This window comes from Onychomys torridus, chromosome 23 (genome assembly GCF_903995425.1).
Source record: "Onychomys torridus chromosome 23, mOncTor1.1, whole genome shotgun sequence".
NCBI lineage: Eukaryota > Metazoa > Chordata > Mammalia > Rodentia > Cricetidae > Onychomys > Onychomys torridus.
The window spans coordinates 31,518,848-31,537,330 of NC_050465.1; the positions used below are offsets into that span (position 1 = coordinate 31,518,848).

At 42.1% G+C, this 18,483-nt stretch overlaps 2 protein-coding genes across 7 annotated transcripts in view; one reads left to right on the forward strand and one right to left on the reverse strand.

The window, feature by feature from the left end:
• On the reverse strand, positions 1 to 14,042 carry Poglut2 (protein O-glucosyltransferase 2). Of its 2 annotated transcripts, none has more exons than XM_036173179.1 (11): positions 13,998 to 14,042; positions 13,151 to 13,738; positions 11,697 to 11,866; positions 9,083 to 9,288; positions 8,669 to 8,746; positions 7,245 to 7,417; positions 6,887 to 7,124; positions 4,105 to 4,314; positions 3,380 to 3,469; positions 1,112 to 1,219; positions 1 to 367 (listed from the first exon to the last, which is right to left on the reverse strand). In XM_036173179.1, exons 2-11 carry the CDS (start codon positions 13,330 to 13,332, stop codon positions 350 to 352), a joined length of 1,473 nt encoding a protein of 490 aa, XP_036029072.1. In that variant the 5' UTR covers positions 13,333 to 13,738; positions 13,998 to 14,042; the 3' UTR covers positions 1 to 349. The 2 variants fall into 2 exon arrangements, with proteins under 2 accessions (XP_036029072.1, XP_036029071.1); XM_036173178.1 differs by having other exon boundaries at positions 11,661 to 11,866.
• The window catches only part of Bivm (basic, immunoglobulin-like variable motif containing), a 25,451-nt gene continuing 20,795 nt past the window's right edge, over positions 13,828 to 18,483 (forward strand). For 2 of the 5 annotated variants that reach the window (XM_036173173.1, XM_036173177.1), the window contains exon 1: positions 13,828 to 14,197. The gene's annotated coding sequence lies outside the window, so the exon portion shown is untranslated. The other 3 variants (XM_036173176.1, XM_036173174.1, XM_036173175.1) reach the window with 3 other exon arrangements.

Here is an 18,483-nt window from a genome sequence, read left to right on the forward strand (position 1 = left end):
TACAGGCATGAACAACCATAATTGGCTGGGTTTTGTTTTGTTTTTGGAGGTCTATTTGATTCAGAGCAAGCAGTCAGCAGGCCAGAATCAAGGACCCAGACTTTCCTTTTTCTATTCATAGCTAATAATTGGTACAAAATAGTCCCTTAAAGGTGGTTTTATTATAAAAATTTAAAAATGTTCTGTAAAAGACAGTCATGGGAATACTGCATAGGAAGAAACACTCTGAGCATGCAAACAGTCACCACTAGACTTTACATTGTTTTTGGAACTAATACTTAAAAAGATCTTCTCTACAGTAAGAAGAGTCTTCAGAGCACCATCATTTGGATAGAAGATACTTTGCATATCAGAGTTCATCTTTGGTCTGTAATTAAGAAGAAAAAAAATTAAGAGCCACTAAGAAATCCTAGGAATCAAGAATACTCATACCAGACAACTATTTTCTCCTAAATATGATGAGAGGAGGAAAAAAAAAATAAAAAATCAAGTTTCTTTTAGGTGTTTTAAGGGCCCAGGACTATTTCTGGAGGACCAGAATCACCCAGGTATAAAATCACACTCAGCTTCATGGGAGTGAGTGATGGAGATCTTAAATACCCAGGGATCTGTAGCACCATTACACTCTGTGTTACAGATAGTAAGTGTAAAGAGATGGCACAGACAGAGAGCAAAACATGCCACTGTCATTCAAAGTGCCAACTAGTTGGTAGAAGTTACTGATCTGATACCAATTCTATCTAAATCACATAAGAGATAAAAAGGAAATGAAATTGCCCAATCTCATGCAGAGCCAAAAGAAACTTTGTGACATTTAATCTGTTTCATTATCAGCTCTAGTGACTCATACAGCACAGAAAGGGATTAGCATAAATGATGTGCCACTGAGGGGCCAGTGAATTAGTGGCAAATTATTTCTCAAAAGAGACACACAAAACTGCGAAGGACCAAAACTCCTACTTCTAGATTGTCATGGTGTACAGAGTCCACCAGGCTAATAATTAGCTACCAAAAATTTAACTGGCATTCAGAATTTCTGCATTTTCACAGACAGTGAGCAAGCACATGGACTGGTTCTTTCACATCACTAGAGCCAGGTTAGTCTTGTTACCTTTCTCCTATGGCACGTGCAAGGAAAGAGGTCATCCTCAGAATGTGGCTCTACCCTCTTCATACCCTCTCGAATTTGTGGCTTGCTCACTTGTAAGTTGGCATAGCCCTGTTAAGCATCAATACAAAAGCATTCCTTAAGCAACTCTTCTTAAGCATAATCACCAAATGAGACACACTGGAACTTACAAGTACAGCATTCTTTTAATGCATGTGCACTAAACTGTTACCTGAAGTGTCCTCTAAATCCATCTTAAATGCTCAATACAGAGTTCCTGATTGTGCTGTGAACATTGGCTACCAATTCCTAGTAGACCCCTTGTGTGTATGTATGTGTGTGTGATGTGTACGTAGATGTGTAGAGGCCAAAGGAGGGCATCAAATGCATTCTTAGTCTCTCTCCACATTATTTTTAGAGGCAGGGTCACTGAACCTGGAGCTCACTGATGGACTAGACTGGCTAGCCATAAGTTCCAGGGATCCTCTTGTCTCTGCTTCCCAATGCTGGGATTACAGATAAGTTCTGCCACAAAGATCTTCACAGGGGTGCTGGGGGTCCTAACTTGGTCCCCTTATGTGTGTGCAGCAAGTACTTTACTCATTGAGTTATCACTCAGTCCTATCTTGTGTTTTTAGAGACAGGATATCACTATAGTTGGCCTACTGAATGTCAAACTTGCAGCAATCCTCTGTCTTTATCTCCTTAGTGCTAGGATTACAGGTGTGTGTGCTACATCTAGCATATCCACATTTTAAAAACATTGTTTTGTTTTTAATTATGTGTCTGAATGTGGACATGTGCATGAGTGGATGCCAACAGGGGCCAAGGAATCAGATGTCCTGAAGCTAGAGTTACAGGCAATTGTGAACTACCCAACATAGATGATGGGAACTGTTCTCTGCAAGAATAGTATGTGCTCTTAACTGCTGAGCTATCTTGCCAGCCCAAAATCCCAAATTTATATGACTAAATATTTCTTTGTAACTACCTTCTGCTTTAAGTGGAAATAATGCTGCACGAAATCCTTCCTAGAAGGAGAACAGAGCCTATTTCTTTCTTCCTCGCTAAGGCTTCATGAGTCTGAGTCCTTGATTATATTCTTACTCTGCAATGGGCACGGTGCTGGAAATGGATGCCGAACATTAGCTAAATAAGTGGCATGACACAATGGATCTTTAGATGTCCAGGCTGTAGCCCCCTGGTCTAATTCATCTTTTTTACATAGCTCACTCTCTGTATCCCTTCACCACCTTCTAGGGAAGGTTATAAAATAGACCAGAGACAGACCATCTTTGCTCTGTAGCAGGACCTAAGATATTGTGTTCGATATCTGGAACTCCGAGACAAGAATCTTAATTTAGCTCTACTATTATTACTAACAAATAATTTGTTTACTTCTGCATTCCTTTTTAAGGATTTAAATCATCAGATATGTTGGGATTACAATTTACAAATTCTTGGTCCTTGAAAATAATTTTCTTTTTTCTTTTGGTTTTTTGAGACAGGGTTTCTCTGTAGCTTTGGAGCTTGTCCTGGACTAGCTTTGTAGACCAGGCTGTCCTCGAACTCACAGAGATCCACCCGCCTCTGCCTCCCAAGTGTTGGGATTACAGGCGCGCGCCACCACCGCCCGGCTGAAAATAATTTTCAAGAAAAGGTATGAGTTATTTGGGGCCAAGAGGCTGATTATACTTTGCATTTTATTTAATTAACACTTTTTTTTTTCATAGTTTTACCGATTGATTGCCTACAGTACCCAGTATTGCCAAGCAGTTTCCCATGCAAGTACTAAATAGGTCCAACCCTGTTTAATTCCTAGATTAGATGAGCCTGGACTTGTTTGAGGGAATACAGCCATAGACCCCTTGAACTCTCAACCTATTAGTCCATGGGTCTTTTCATACCCAAGGACTTGCTTTCCATATATACAGCCCCACCCCCCAAGCCTAGGTCCTGAGGCCTAATATGAAAGCTTTTCACTTGATGTTGTTACATTCTTGGTATTCAACATTTTTTTTTCCTTATTGTACCTAGAACTGAACCCAAAGCCTCATGCATGATAGATATGTGCTTTTTCATAAGCTACACTCCAAGCCTCTAATTATTAGTATTTGTGTCTAATTTTTACTAAAGTGGTATATGTCTTTATATTAGTATACGTTTAGAAAATTTTATACTAACTGTTGTTTGACTATAACATGTCTAGTCACAAGCAATATGAAAGGTGTGTGTGTGTGTGTGTGTGTGTGTGTGTGTGAAAATACTAACCTGGAAAAGTTTGAAGTAATAACAGAATATATCATCACCCATTAGATTATTTCTTGCAAATTCTTGTCCTGCTTTTGCTATCTTCTTTGCCTATGGGAATTAAAAAAAACACCCTTTAATGGTACTCTTTCTCTTGCAGACATATGCAAACAGACCTTCAGACTACAACGTGAAATAAGACAGAAAACATATCTTTGGGAGTAGCTTATGTAGCATTTCAGAGTATATTTGTTCAGCCTAGAGAGGTTTGCAAGATTTCAAAGTCCAAGTTGCCATGTGGGATGTCTTAGAGATAAGCCTCCCTTGGAGAGAGGAGTTAGACCCAAGCAAAGTAACGAAAGCTTATCAAGTACAGAGTATAAGCCTTGCATGTTCTCTTCATTTTCAGCAGACACTCAACTTCAAGCTTATTAGTAGTAATAATTCCTCATTTTACTCTACAGTAGTTACTGACATCTATTGCCAGACAGGCACTGCTTATGCCCCCAACCAACCTGACTGAAAAAGAAAATATAATCAAGGCTAGAGTTTAGCAGAGTGGTCAGCTAATCTAAAGTGTTGTGGTGATGCTCACTTTGAGGGGAACTGTGAGCTACCCCTGGTCAGGCAGCATCCCATGTATAAGTAAAAGCTGTATCTGAACATCCCAGTGTCCAGGCATGTTTCCAACACTCCTGTGATGCAGTGGTGTAAGTAGGAGCGGGCTTCTAGGAGAATGACCTTACCTCTGCATCATGATCTTTTGCCCACTGAAGCTTTTCCAGCAGATCGCTCAGGTTGCTTTTGACTGGAATGTAGTGTTTCCAAGGCTGCAGCTCATTGTAGAAGTGTTCATAGTAGATGGAGTCCTGCTTTAGAACCACGCTGTCGCCTACCAGTAGATATGGCAAGCGGTACGCTGCCACAGTACCATCAATATTTATTTGGTACTTGTGCTGCAAAGCAGGAGATTAACAGTCTTCACTAAATTCCCATTCTACTCTTTTTTCTTCCCCTTCTATGCACCATTTTTCCACTCTCAGACAGACTTTCCCTCTCCATTAACATTTAATAAGTGTTCTTATTATATACTATGTTGACCTAAATGTAGATGTAACCATCTTGTTAAATAAGAAACACAGATCCAATTGCAGAGTTAAAAGCCAAGAGGTCAGAGCAATAGCTGAGAGCTGAAAACCTTACCCTTCACTGCTTCTGCTGTCTTTCCTCTCCGCAAGAGACCTACTTCTGTGTGTCCTGTCTTTTATATAGACTTTCTGTCCTGCCTTCTCATTGGTTGTAAACCCAGCCACATGACCTCCTCGTCACTGCCTATTATACAGACCTCCAGGTCTTCTGTGGTTGGTATTGAGATCAAAGGCGTGTGTTGCCATGCTGGCTGTATCCTTGAACACACAGAGATCTACCTAGCTCTGCCTCCCAAGTGCTGGGATTAAAGGCCTGCACCATCACTGCCCAGCTTCTGCTCTGGCTTGTTCTGACCCCAAGACAACTTTATTAATATACAAATAAAATCACATTTTACAAATAAAGTATCACACCCAGAGCTAAAGGTTCATTTGATATGGCCTCAAATTTCCTAAACACAGCTACACATCTAACACTGAAGCAGCTAGCAAATTAATAATATGGATGTCCCAAGGGTATACCATAAGGAAAGGTAGAGCTTTGATTTTGTAAATTTGACTCTGATTCTTTGTTGATCTACACGTGCATCTAGGGCAGCACATTCTGTGCTATGCCAATAGTATTTTAAAATATGACATGGCTACACACATGTCTTAAAGGACTTAATAGTCATGGGGTAAGAACATTTATGAATAATACTATCCAGAGAACTATGGAAATCAATAGCCCTACTTGAGGAAAATTTAACAGGTAAGAATAAAACCAAGTGATGAGCTCTGCTGTGGTGGCACATGCCTTTAATCTCAGCACTCAAGAGGCAGAGGCAGGTGGATCTCAGTGAGTTCGAGGCCAGCCTGGTCTACAAAGTGAGTTTCAGGACAGCCAGGACTGTTTCACAGAGAAATCCTGTCTCGAAAAACCAAAACCACCCACCCAACCAAACAACAACAAAAAAACCCCAAGTGATGAAATACTGCCCTTGGACCTGGAAGATGCTCAGGTTGTAAAGTGCTTGCCTTGCAAATGTAACGACCTTTGTACAAAAGCTGGGTATGGTGGCATGTGCACTCTAGGGAGTGGGAGACAGGGAGGCCCCTGAAACTTGCAGGCCAGTCAGTCTAGCTTACTTGACATGTCCAGGCAAAGCGAAAAACCCTGTATTAAAACCAAGGTGTATGGCTCCTAAGCAACGACACCCAAGGCTCTTTTGGCCTTTACACACGTGTGTACCTATGAACACACACACATACACTTCACACCTTCTGAGAAGGGATGGCTAATTGTTTTTTTGTTGTTACACTTAAAAAACTATTTCAGGGATGGCTCAGTGGTTAAGAGCACTGACTGCTCTTCCTGAGGACCCAGGTTCAACTCCCAGTACCCACACGGCTGCTCACAGCTGTCTGTAACTCCAGTTCTAGGGGACATGACACCCTCACACAGACATACATGCAGGCAAAATACCAATGTACATAAAATAAAAATAAATAAATTAAAAAAATTGTTTCCAATACACATATATGAAAAATACCAATATATGAATTAATGGCACCTCTCAGGTCTGCCTACTGCCACAGACACATCAAATGAATATTCATCATCCACAGATCAGAAGAGCACATCAGTTTCTTGTTTTCTCCCACTTTTTTGTTGACCCAAAGTATTTGAGAAACCACCTGGGGGGCCCAAGAGTGGGGCAATACCCACTGCTTGAAAAGGAGTTGTCAGAAATGATTACTCCCTGGGAAACTTTAGGAATCAATACGCAAGGTACAGAAAACCATCCACCATCCCCAGAATGCCCAGAACATTTGAATGGGTTTCTCCTTGTTACCTGTCTTTTTTTTTTTTTTTTAAAGATTTATTTATTTATTATGTGTACAGTATTCTGTCTGCATGTATCCCTGCTGACCAGAAGAGGGCACCAGATCTCATTTCAGGTGGTTGTCAGCCACCATGTGGTTTCTGGGATTTGAACTCAGGACCTCTGGAAGAGCAGACAGTGCTCTTAACCACTGAGCCATCTCTCCAGCCCCAGTTATCTGTCTGATATCTTCATGTGATGCTGTGATTCGGGGGAGTAGTATTTCTAAAGTGACTTGCACACACTTACTAAAAAAAAAAGGATTTGACCAAACATACATTTATATTAAGGGTTAACTAGGAAAATAGCTTTTTCTAGGAACTACATTCCATTAACGCTTATTCAACATCAGTGCTGTGTGGTGAATCCAGAATTGGGCTGCATTTCCATGCCTCAGTACTCAGTTTTGTGATACCTTACCATCCTCTGTAACTTGTAGACTTTAGTTCCCTTCCCCAAAATGTTATTTATACACACTGGAAAGCAGAAAGGAATGGCCATAGGTGACATCATACCTTGAAGAAATCGAAAAATGAAATGTGTTTCACGATGGGCCCATACAAGCTCTCGTCGTGTTTGAAGAAGAAGAAATTGGTGAAAGCAGCATCGATGAGCTCTGGGTGTTTTCTGCTAAGTTTTACCAGCTCTAGTCTCTCTTTGCGGCTGTCACGGCCCCTCCAGACAGCTGTGGAGTTCTTCCTTTCCCAGGGAGGCCCTGTGTTAGCTTGTACCGACATCATATCCAGACTTACTCTAGAAGACAGGAAGCGGAACATGTCTTCCTCCCAAACCATCAACTCATGAAATCAGATAGAAAAGGACTCACCAAAGAGAGCAAACCAAGGCTCTGGGTCAACCCTGACCATCTCTCACCGGCCCATGGTTTCTAGAACAGAGTCAGTCAGGTCATAGGTAGGCATCACAATATCCCTGGAATCTGTGGAGCCACACCAGGAAAAGATCGGCTGGATGTTTGGCTTTGATTTCTTTTTTTCCAAAGGCCAGTCTCCCAAATTGACAAAAAACTCCACATCTGGCATCCTCACCTGGTTGTAGGGAGGCAAGAGCTTATTCACAGTCTTTGCATTGCACACAACCATATACTTAACAGTTAAAATTAGTAGTTGGAACTAGGAATGGTGGTGCTTATCTGTAATCCTAGCGGTTGTGAGGCTGAGGCAGGATGATTATGAGTTGGATGCCAGCGTGCTGCATAAGGCTAGTCTGGGCTACACAGAGTTCAGGGCCAGCCTGGGCAAGACACTGCCTCAGAATATGGGGGAAAAAGGAACTGTGTGTAAATATAAGCACATGATGTGTGTGTGTGTATATATATAAATGTCACAATGAAACCCATCATTCAGTATGTTAATTTAACAAAATTAGCCATTGCACAGATAAAAGGCCAATCTCTCCAACTTCAAGGCAATGACAGTTACTTTAGGTTTAGAAACTGTTCAGAATATAGTCATGTGAATAAATATCCTCAGTTTGTTTTCTGTGGTGTCCAACTTGGCCAGTAGACTTACTATTAAAACCAAGAAGCTGGCCAAGTTAATTTCTATGGTTCTAATACTACCAAGAGACTCCAATGAGATCAGAGAAAGAGGAATGAGAGAGAGGGGAGTGGAGAGAGGTAGGGAAATACAACACTTAGGGCGTTAGCCCTGGGGTCTTGTTAATGAGCTGGAGGCATTTTCTTTCCACGTGGTATTGTTATAGATTGAGTTATTTACCCCCAAAAGATATACTTCAGTCCTAAACCCCAGTGTCTTAGAGTGACCTTATTTGGAATAAGTCATTGCTGATTTAATTAGTTAAGATGAGGCTGCACAGGAATGTGAAGTGGGCTGTTAATCCAATATGATTGGCATCTTAGGGAGAGGAGAGGGAATGGGGTGGGAGGAAACCAGAGACTCAGATTCTTGAGGGCAGAAAGTCATGTGACAAGAGGCAGATATTAGAGTCACAAAGCTGTGAACAAGGGAGCATCAAGAATGGAGGACCACTAGAAGCTGGGAAGAGGCAGGGAAGGACTGTCATAGTCTTATGAGTGTGACCCTTCAATACTTTGATTTCAGACTAGTGGCCTAAGGAGCCATTCTCTGCTGTTTTAAGCAACTACAGCAGCCCTTAATGACTAATATATGTACCAGGAAAAAAAAAAAAACCACAACAAAATTTTAGGATAGCAATATGGAAGGCACCAGAACAGAATACCCATAATATTGATGTTAATGATGTCTTGAAAAATTAAGTTGTAAAATATAGATTGACATTGATTGTAACATACTAACCTTTCTAGTCAATGAAAGTAGTATGGCATCCATGAAAATCCGAAAGCCAACATGCTCACCATGAGTCTTGATATAAACCTAGAAGAGAATTTAATATTTACTATGTGAGTATAAAAGTCCTGGCAGATGTTGCCGAGGAACATAGGATGATGTTTAACAAAAGTAGCTGTATGCGGGCTGGAGAGATGGCTCAGAGGTTAAGAGCACCGACTGTTCTACCAGAGGAACTGAGTTCAATTCCCAGTACCCACATGGTGGCTCACAACCATCTGTAATGAGATCTGGTGCCCTCTTCTATGTACATAATAAATAAATAAATCTTAAAAAAAAAAAAAAAAGAAAGTAGCCGTATGCAATCAAATGGTCAAAACACTACAGAGTGCAAGAAACAAGCAGACTTTGATCATATTGTACCTTGTTGTCCTTTAAGGTATAATGACACAGGCTCTGCCTTTGTCCAAATCGTTTTGGGATTTCTGCTGCAATCTTTTCAGGATCAACAGTAGGGAAATGTGCCAGATCTTTCTGAATCTGAGCGATGGTTTCTGGACAGTTCATCTCCCGTAGCCAGGCTGCACTGTCTTCCAAAGGGCAGTCACAGTTCTCATGGTAAACTGGCCCTGTTCACATACAAATAACAGTGATGAACATTTCACTTAGCAAAGGAAGCATAGTAAACACATGCTCTATGAACTTTCATCAGCCTTCTATCCTACCGGCTTTTCACAGCTATTCTTCCTATATCTTTCTATTCTGGCTCACTTTGCACAGGTGCAAATTAAGCCAACGGGTAGTAATTCTTGCTCTATGTAGATACAATTCATTACTCTTTATAAAAACAATACCTAAGAATAATCATGGGGTTGGAGAAATGACTTAGTAGTTTAAGAGTGCTTGCTGCTCTGGCAGAGGGCCTGAGTTAGGTTCTCAGTACCCACAACCACCTATTTGGTCCTAGAGGAACTGATACCACTCTGGCCTCTGTGATACCTGCACATGTGTGAACATACCCCCATTATAGACACACATACGTATATAAATAAGGTGGTATTTTTTTGTTTTTTTTTTTTTAAAGAATAACCAAATATTGGCAAAAGAATGAAGATTCTGTGTTCTGAAGTATAAAAGTGAAATGAATTGCAGTTTTACTAGTTTATTATACAAACAGGTTCTTAGAGTGTCCAAAGTACTGTTCTCAATGGGTAAACCGTTGCCAGTAGCAACAGAAGTAAACAAAGGACTCCTACTCCCCCTCTCCCTTTAAAAAAATTTTTTTTTCCTGGAGCTGAGGACCGAACCCAGAGCCTTGTGCTTGCTAGGCAAGTGCTCTACCACTGAGCTAAATCCCCAACCCCCCCCCCTTTTTTTTAAAAGAAAGAAATATAAAGAAGTAAAAATCCTAAAAACATGTGGTCTCACTAATATCACAGTGAATTCATTATACAATAATGCTAACATAAGAATCTGAACTAGCACTGTGTTATTCCTTTCTGAAATCCTCAGCTTCAAACCTGATCTAGTCAATAGGTGACAAGGCAATTCACACACATTTTAATGCTTTGCAAGTTGGACTCTACCATGGAGTCCCAGTAGAACATAAGAGAAGAATTTAGACAGTTAAAAAAGATCTTTGATTTTTCTTGTGGTCCTGTCTCCCACAGAAAGGGAAAATGAACAAGTTTTTTCTGATCCTATGAGAGAAAACAGCAGAGAATTTCTTTATAATGGTGGCCTGGCATGACAACCAAACCAGTGACCACTCCCTTTTTCTGCTTCAAGCCACCTGGCTGGCCTCAAACTCATAGAGGTTACTTGCCTCTTCATTCCTCCAAGCACTAGTATTAAAGGTGTATGCCACCACACCTAGCAATTTTAGTGATGATTATTAGTTACTTCATTCATTCATTCATTCATGACTATACATCTAACTTGATTATTCTTTTTTAAAATTTATTTTTCCATTATTTTTATTTTATGTGTACAGGTGTTTTGTTTGCATGTACATCCTGCAGTGCCTTTGGAGGTGAGAAGAGTATATCAGACCCTTGGGCCTGGAGTTACATGAGCTGCCATTGTGTATGCTGGGAAAAAAACCCAGGTCCTTTGGAAAAGCAGCTAGTGTTCTTAACCACTGAGTATCTCTTCAGCCCTGATAATTCTTTTTTATAGCTAAGATTTGCACACACATGCACACAAAATAAGTAAAATGTTTAAAGTAGTACAGCATAGAAGAGGGAATGGTTACAATGGTATGGTTTTCTGAGACTTTTCTTTAATTTCATATGTTCATATACACATGTCAATTTTAATTTATATACATAAATGTACGCCATCTCTTATTGTAAGCTGTTTCAAAAGATTTATAAAACCTTGTTATAAATTATGCATTAAAAACCTCTCAAATGTCAAAATACTTAATATTATGAATCATGTATCTACGCACATGTGAATGTAGGTGCCTTTGGACAGACATCCTCTTCCCTGAAGCTGGAGTTCCAGGTGGCTATGAGCCACCATACATGGGTGCTGGGACCCAAACTCTGGTCCTTTGCAAGAGCAGTATGTGATCCTCACTGCTGAGCCATCCCTCCAGCCTTTTTTTTTTTTGTTGTTGTTTTTTCGAGACAGGGTTTCCCTGTGTAGCTTTGCGCCTTTCCTGGAACTCACTTGGTAGCCCAGGCTGGCCTCAAACTCAGAGATCAGCCTGCCTCTGTCTCCTGAGTGCTTGGATTAAAGGCGTGCACCACCACCCTCCAGCTTTTTTCTTGATTATTCTCACTGATGCATCTGTAGGGTGTTTCTTGGTCTTTAGTGAATTATAATTAATGTCTCTCTTTTGCTGGGCCTCCTAATTTAGCTTTCAGTTAAAGAAACATCTAGTTTTTTTCTTTCAGTGAAAAAAGTATGCTAAGTTTTTTGAAGGAATTCTTATTGATGGAATGACATATATTTTTGTGTTCAAATCTTATCATTAAATTTTGTATCAAAATACCTCTTAAAACATAAGGAGACTGAGCCACATGCTGACCGTTGTGTTTGACTTCTATCTTCAGACTTTTGTAGCTTGCATACATTCTGTATCTCACTATGAAGGACCCATCTTTTCGGTCTAAAACCTGGACACCAACTCTAGTGAATTGCTCATCAGGTGCTGAGATTTTAACCTGGAACACCGTTTCACCTGGAGAAGATGTGAACCTGTGATGGGAAGACAGATGAGATATGAGGGTTATTTTAAGAGCAAATGCACACTACTCTCTTCAATCTGTAAAGGTTGAGTATTCTGCTACATCCTTCTAAGATATACTTGCTTGCTTATCTCTTAGGCTTTTGGTACCAGAACCAATATGATGGATCAAAGACAAAAAAGAAAACAATAATATAAAATACTTTCATTAGACAGTTGACAGGGGATACATTAAGACTTCCAAGCTATTTACAAACAAATAAAGAACAATGTTTCTATCAGCCTGCTCAGCACATCTGGCAGTTTGTCTTTTGTTAAATGGTTACTTCAAGATGACCTTATTTTGAAGAATTGCTTTAATGACTCAAAAAAAAAAAAAAAACCCAAAAACCAAAACAAAAAACTAAAAACAAAAACAACCAGTATTCTTGGGTCTGGAGATATAACTCAATTGTTAAGAGCACTTAGTGTCATATAAAAGACTTACCTCAGGTTCCATGGCCCCCAAGGCTCACAACTACAGGCAGTTCCAGCTCAAGGAGATCCATGGCCTCTGTGGCTTTCTCCAGCCCCTGGACTCGTGTGTGTATATACCACTACCCACATTCTCGTAATTAAAATACTACTAATGAAAGTCTAATAAATATACTAGTATTCCAATTATGTTTAGTTATGTGAAAAATCAAAATAACTGTCTATTGTATTAGTAACACAAGGACTACATATTCCTGCATTTGGGGGGGTGTTTAGTTTTCAGTAGTGTCCCCAGGTGTACTATTTTTCTAAAAACAGCTTGTGGTAAAGCACTTAAAAGTAAGGGAGATAGATCCGGGCAGTGGTGGCGCACGCCTTTAATCCCAGCACTTGGGAGGCAGAGGTAGGTGGATCTGTGAGTTCGAGGCCAGCCTGGTCTACAAAATGAGTTCCAGGTTAGGCTCCAAAGCTGCGCAGAGAAACCCTGTCTCGAAAAACCAAAACCAAAGGGAGATCTGTTTAGCCTCGATTCCCATCTGAACAACTATGAAAAGAGCTGTCATTATAGCAACATTTTATACTATATTTAATACATATTTCGGAATTATTTCCAAAGTTACAGAAAAAAATGATTTTGAAGGGGGAGCCTGTTATACTAAAATATTCTGGAATGTAAACTGTTTGGAGAAAAGAAGAGTTGGGGCTGATAAAAATGAAGGACAAAAACAAAACAAAACAAACAAACAAACAACAACAACAACAAAACCCCAGTGATTTTAAACCGCGATTCCAAACGGTTGAGGAGTCATTTCTCCACTTACTGTTCTCCTGAGGTATCCATTGCCCGAATGTAGAAATAGCGGGCTGGAAGGACCACGTCTGCTTTTAGCCCTGGCCCCCATATTTCGCACTTTTCTGGGCTCAGCCTCCTCTCTCCGCCGGTCTGGGCAAGTGCTGGCACAGTCCCCAGAAAAAGGCAGGAAAGCAGCGAAATGCTGAACATTTACAAGACCGACTCTCAGATGATCCGCAGACAAAGTCAAACGTGCTAAGTGGATGGAGCTAGCCTGGGTGGGTAGGGGCACTGCGGCCAGTTCTAGAAGCAGCAGCAGCAGCCAAAAAAGCAGTAGGTCCCTAAAGTGTCGCTTGATGTGCGGGGTCAGAGCGCGGGTCTCCCACTGTGCCAGAAAATGTCACAACCTGAGCGCTAGCATGGTCAGAAGGACGCCACTCGTTCTGCTGAACCGGGTAAGAACCGCACACAGGATCCTCTTTCTCTGGACAATGACAAACTTGTGTTACTCCTGCCACTAAAGCATCATTATTTTGGGGACGAATCCGTCGCACGTTCCAGCCAAGGTGGGAGGCGAAGGATTGGACTGCGCAGTGGCCCGGCTTAGTAAGGTCTTCTGCTAGTGGATGAAAGGGTCAAAGTGGACACGCGTCCCAGGCCCTCGGCTCCCTGGGATATGTAGTCCATCATAAGACTAGCGGAAATCCTGCCAGGGTACCCTCCCCCCACTACTCTCTCCTTAACCCCCTATCCCCCCTTAAAAATTTTGGATCACATCTTTCGGGGAAACCTTAAATACTACAGTTGCGCAACAGGGGACTTGCATGTCTGGAGTCACAGCTAAGATTTCCCAACAAAAATTTTGTCTACTGCACCTGCAAATGGCTGTTATATATTAAACGATGAAAGGAAGGCAGGTGTTCTCAATGATATTCAACCACCCGGCTCCAAGGTCCTGGCGCTGTCCCTGTGCGCTGGAATGACACGAAAGACTCCGGGCCTAGGGTAGGAGGCTCGAGGATGCACATGTTTTTGCCTTCCAGCACCGGAGTTCCGCGACCCAAGGAAAACAGAGGTATTCCCCAGTGGTGGGCCGGTCCCAGGGACTGGTCAGCCATGCGCTCCGCCTCTGCGCAGCGCCGCCATTGCCTCGATGCCGGCCCTTCCTGAAAGGATCTGGGTCGAGCTGGGTCTCTAAGGAGGGAGAGGTTCAGGGGATAGAAATCACGGAAACAAAGCTCGGCTTTGGGGTGCATCCGTGGGTACTGGTTTACCCTCTCCAGGAGCGGGTTTCCACGCTGAGCTAACGGGTCGCGGGCACCCGGTCTGCAGTGGTCATCCTCTCTCTATGCACTCCTGCATCTGGGCCAGAGAGTAAGAGAAGTCGCAGGCTGGGTCCCTCACTCCAGCGGGCAAGGGGCGTAGAAAACTCAGACCCCCGGTTGCTCGGTGAGCTAAAGCCGGCCGGGTTGCGAGCCAAGACTTGGGGATTATTTATTTATTTTTCCGCCATTGTAATTATTGGTGATATCAGCTTATCCATCACGGCCTCCCCTACCAGCTTCAGGGTTGTCACTGCCCGCTTGCTTCCCGCCCCTCCAGTCCGCTGCAGGTTGGAAGCGGCACCCTACGGGCCTGCGCGCGCTCCCCCTCTTGGTGAACCTTGTCTTCCGGCTGGGTGTGAGGGAGCAGGCCCCGAGGAGCCTAGTAGGCTTTAGTGTAACCTCGGCCAGTGGGGACTGGGGACACCGGGCTCTCGGTTGGCCACTGTGAGCGGGGAGTGGGAACCCGGCACAGCTCCGCTGCTGCACTTGCACCTCTGACGCCCTGGCGCTCCCGAGTCTGCTCTGCCAGCACTCTTGTCACCTCAGGTTGCCTCGGAGCCTCAAAGAGGGGCGGTGTGAAGTCTCCTGGCTTCCCAGAACCTGGGCTCCAAGGGGGCACCATTCGCTGCAGGAATCTGGTTCTCGCAGGTAGGCTGTCCGGAGTGTATTCTGGTCTGATGGTCGGGGCTAGGAGACAGGAAATTGTGCGCAGGACGCTGATGGAGAAGGGGGACCAGGTAGGTGTCTTTGCGTTCTCAACAGTCCTCAGCAAAACACCTTTCTGTTCTGCGTCTCAGTTGTTTTCTATACAGAATATTGATTGTACTATTTGCGACACGTGGACAGCTTTATTGAGATTTTATAAGATATCTAGTTCTCTACTCAACTAGATGATACTAGGTGATACTTAGGCATGTCGACACTAAAAGCACATAACTTGAATATAACTCAGGCGATGTATGTTTACTTGATAGAACTGTCCATTTCAATGACTTTCACAAATCATTTCTCTAGCGCTGTCCTGAAAGTTTGGGGTTCCTACTGCTTGGGAGATACTGTGAATAAATTGCGGAATTGAACTGTATTCCTGCAATCGTTCTCATTACCAAGTCTTAATATGTTAATCAAAATGAGGGGGAAACAATTACAATAATGTCTGGTACAATGTAGGCACCTAAAAAGTATTTGTTGGACCTAGCTTCTACAAAGCCTAGGCCCTGGGATACAATTGTCAGGACAACCAGACTTTCAGGAGGCAGCTGTTTGTACACACACACACACACACACACACACACACACACACACACACACAAGTAAAATCATATTCTGGAAAGAAAGGTTCCACTGTATGAACAGGAAACCTGGCCTAGTTAGAACATCAAAGTGGCATTTGAGTGCACCTTTAAAAGTGGATGAGAATGAATAAGAAGGTGGGGGCTAGAAGACAGATTTCAGAAAACCAAAAAGTACTGTGGAAGGACAGAGGAGGGTATGTGGGGTAAGGTGGCTCTAAAGAGATAGATTTCGGGCCAATTTCAGAGTCAGCCTTTTGCTCCAAGAGCTGAAGGCTTTAGGCAGGGGAGTTCTATGAGCATGTATGTGTAGCCGACTTTATTATCTGCTGTAGGGACTAGGGTAGAAAGAATAGCTCAAAGGCTGGGTGGCATGGAGTTATAAACATAGAGATGGGAGGAGATACAAATCCCGACATCTGCAGGCTAAGTGGTGGGCAGTCAGCCCTTCATACCTCAGTTTTCCCTGAGACTATGATTGCAGCTTATTAGAGCGATCTGTGTCTGTAATTGTTTTGTTTCCAGCAACTGTGCTGTCTTCATTTTAAGAAAGCAGGTTCTTAGTAAAGTCCTGAGGATACCAAAGCAGAAGCCCTTCTGAGTTCAACTGCACAGGGCACAGATGTGTATCAGTCATGGTGTGGAAATAAAAACACTAGCATGGGCTCTGCGTCATTTTGCTATCATTTTCTGTGAAATACCTTCTGATGCTTCATAACTTTTTCTGCAATATATTTTACTTGTGTCGCCAAACCTATAAATATACATATTTTCAGAGATATTCACATAAAACAGTTGTTCAAAGGAGGAAATAGTAATACTTTTCATTTTCTGGGACAATGTATGTAAAATATATCTTCAGATAGATTGCAGTTAATTTTTCTAAGATAAAATGAGACCAAAGAGATGGTTCTTGTTCAGTGACTATTGCTTAAAGCCAACAAACCAAAACAGATGGCCACATGTTTTATTAATCAAGTGCTGTGTTCTTAAACCTTCATCTTCTAGCAGTTCAGTCATATCTTTCATTCTTAAGTGGAGCTGTTTCCTTTGCCTATTTTGTTTATTTGGTTTTGGTTATTTGAGCTAGGGTCCTGCCCAGTGTGGACTGCTGGCTGGCTTAGAACTAGCTGTGCAGTTTAGTCTAGACTCAATCTTGAAGCAGCCTCTTGTTTCTGCCTCTTGAGTCCTGGGATTATAGAAATGGGCTACCACATTCAATTTTGCCCACACTTTTTTTTCCTTTCTGTATGTTCCAAATGAGCATAAAATCACCAAACTGATATATATTGCTGTTCCCATAGTCAGAATTTTATTTGCCTTGAGGAAGGTAGTGATGGCAGGATAGAGTTAAGTGCCTGGGGGTGTGTGATGCACTGACTCAATAACCTCTGTCCATTGCTCCAGCTGACCATCTGTTGTCTGTTATTCTTTCTCACCCAACCACAGACACATTTGTGCCCCTCCACCACACAGCTTTTAAAGGACATGAGGTGGCATAGAATATTATTTTAAAATGTGTTACATTTGTTTATGCTGTGGAACATTTGTTTAGTGATGCAAAGATCTGTTGCCTTCTTTTATGTTGCAGTTGTTTAATTCTATGAAGCTGTGCTACTTTGCTTGTCTAAAACACCTGCTGGTCTAATAAAGAGCTGAATGGTCAATAGTGAGGTAGGAGAAAGGATAGGCAGGGCTGGCAGGAAGAGAGAATAAATAGAAAGGGAAATCTGGGAGGAAAGGAAGAAGGAGCAAGAGATCAAGGAGAGGAGGATGCTAGGGACCATCCACACAGCCACACAGCCACACGGCCACCCGGCCACACAGCCACACGGCCACACGGCCAGCCATGGAGTAACAGTGATAGTAAGAGTTACAGAAGTAAGAAAAGGAAAAGCCCCAGAGGCAAAAGGTAGACGGGATAATTTAAAGTTAAGAAAAGCTGGTAAGAAACAAGCCAAGCTAAGGCTGGACATTTATAATTAAGAATAAGCCTCTGTGTGTGATTTATTTGGGAGCTGGGTGGTGGGCCCCCAAAAGAGCTAAAAGCAAAAAAGTAAAGAAAACAACCAACAATGAGAATCACAGATACGAAGTTGGAAATCAGGACTTGTAGAAATCCAATCATCAGAGAAGATCAGCATGGTCTGCAAACCTCATGCATTATGTTTCCCTTTGCATCTTCCGGCACTATCACCATCACACCACAGAACAAAGAAAAAGGAGAAAGCTCAGACACTATCTGTAGACACATTAAGACTTCTTTACTAAAAAGTATTCTCAGTGAAACCACAGCAGGTACCACTTTGGTGATAATGTACTTCTGTCTTGTGAGCTACTGTTAACTGCAAATGAGAAAAAAGACTGCCTGAAGTTGTGAGGCGAAGTCGTGTCTTATAGAAGGGGAAGCTTACTTGGTACAGGCGGAGTCTCCTTCCTAGGAGTGTATTTCCTTAAATTCCATTAATGGTGTTTGTGACCTTTACCCTCTTCATTCAGAAGATGCTGGAGGGTCCTCTGTTCTTTATCACATCTGTTTCTTAGAGACTCAGCCAGGCTTGTACCATTTAAGACTTGTGTGATGGCTATTAAGCAAATCATAATCTGTGGTTATTTTCATTTCTAGTGTTTACCATAAGCAAATGAGACAATATATCAATAGTAAAAAGGCACAATGACCCCTATGGATGGATTTAATTTTTCATGCATTGCTTGGTCACTGGAGCCTGGAAAGGCCTGTCTTG

What these genes read in the sequence shown, in the direction of transcription:
- Poglut2 (XM_036173178.1), bottom strand. Translation starts at nt 13,332, where the DNA reads ATGTTCAGCATTTCGCTGCTTTCCTGCCTTTTTCTGGGGACTGTGCCA. An exon ending in GTCTCCTTATGTTTTAAGAG is followed by an intron (nt 9,289 to 11,660) that starts GTATTTTGATAC and finishes GTATGTGAACAG; the next exon opens with GGCCAGTTTACCATGAGAAC. An exon ending in TACTTTCATTGACTAGAAAG is followed by an intron (nt 7,418 to 8,668) that starts GTTAGTATGTTA and finishes CCCTACAACCAG; the next exon opens with GTGAGGATGCCAGATGTGGA.